This window comes from Tupaia chinensis, unplaced genomic scaffold (genome assembly GCF_000334495.1).
Source record: "Tupaia chinensis unplaced genomic scaffold, TupChi_1.0 Scaffold000146_1, whole genome shotgun sequence".
Classification (NCBI taxonomy): Eukaryota; Metazoa; Chordata; class Mammalia; order Scandentia; family Tupaiidae; genus Tupaia; species Tupaia belangeri.
The window spans coordinates 17895901-17896907 of NW_006159616.1; the positions used below are offsets into that span (position 1 = coordinate 17895901).

The following is a 1007-nucleotide window of genomic DNA, read 5'->3' on the forward strand; positions in this document are numbered from 1 at the left end:
TCTTCCGAGGCTGTGTGGCGTCCAGCTGTTTCCTTTAGGCTCTGATATCTTCTCTCTCTTTTCTGTGACACTTCCCGAGTCATTCCTAAAGGAGCAGTTTAGCGTGAGCTCACCTCCTCCTCTCCCCGGTTTCCCTGTATCCCTGCACTAAAATCCATTCAGGCCAAGGATTTCAGAGTGGAAAGCCTTTCTGGAAGGTATCAGCAGGTGACCCAGAACCAGAAATGCATCTGCTTCATAAAGGATTCTTACCTCACTTCTGAGTAAGAGCCATTCCCCAGAAAACGGTTTTTAAATACCAAACATCAGCACATTCAGGCTATTTCAGTGACTTTTGGTGACAAGCTTTGACTTGAGGTTCCCCTGAAGTATCTGAACTAAGTAAATGGCTACCACTCAGGGGAGGGTGGAATTAGACTGCTCTGCCACCAGCTTGGCTCAGCAAACCTCTCCACACCTCTCTTGCCTCCTGCAGCTTTGACTGCAGTTCCAGCCCTGCCCCATGACTAACACGTCTTACTGAGAGCCTGTGACAGTGACGTGTCTGTGACTGCACAGTCTCTCTTCCTCTGGCAGGTGTTTGGGCAAACCCTGGCTCCAAAGAAGAATAATGCTTTCATGCCAAGAAAGTATCCTCAGTCACATCTTCTATTGAAAGTGAATTTGAGCTCTTCGATGTAAGTGCTTGCGGCTCTCAGTGGGACAAGCGAACGTAGGCAGCAACCAAGGCCACCTAGAATTGTAAAATGTTGGCCCTGTCTGTCACAGTCACACCTGTTACCTATGGAAGTCACTAGTTTAAGCCTCTCTAATAGTTTGTTTTATGAACTGAGGCCCAGTTGAGGCCACAGAGCTGGTCAGCAGCAAGCTGGGACCAAAGGGAAAAAGGAAGCCTGTGATTTTGGCCTTCATATTTGTCTCTGAAATCAAATTTGTGCCTGAGCCCAAGTTGCCAGATTCAGGTTGGAAGGAGTTGCTTTACCTGGGTAGAGTCTCGCCATTCCTGC

General features: G+C 48.2%; 1 protein-coding gene across 1 annotated transcript in view; it reads right to left on the minus strand.

Moving 5' to 3' along the window:
• Positions 1 to 1007, minus strand: part of RNF207 (ring finger protein 207) — a 26085-nt gene that overhangs the window by 1779 nt on the left and 23299 nt on the right. The window contains exons 18-19 of the mRNA XM_006145402.2: positions 836 to 853; positions 1 to 85 (exon numbers count right to left, since the gene is read on the minus strand). Coding sequence (XP_006145464.1) covers positions 1 to 85; positions 836 to 853 — 103 coding nt within the window. The remainder of the gene's footprint in view (positions 86 to 835; positions 854 to 1007) is intronic.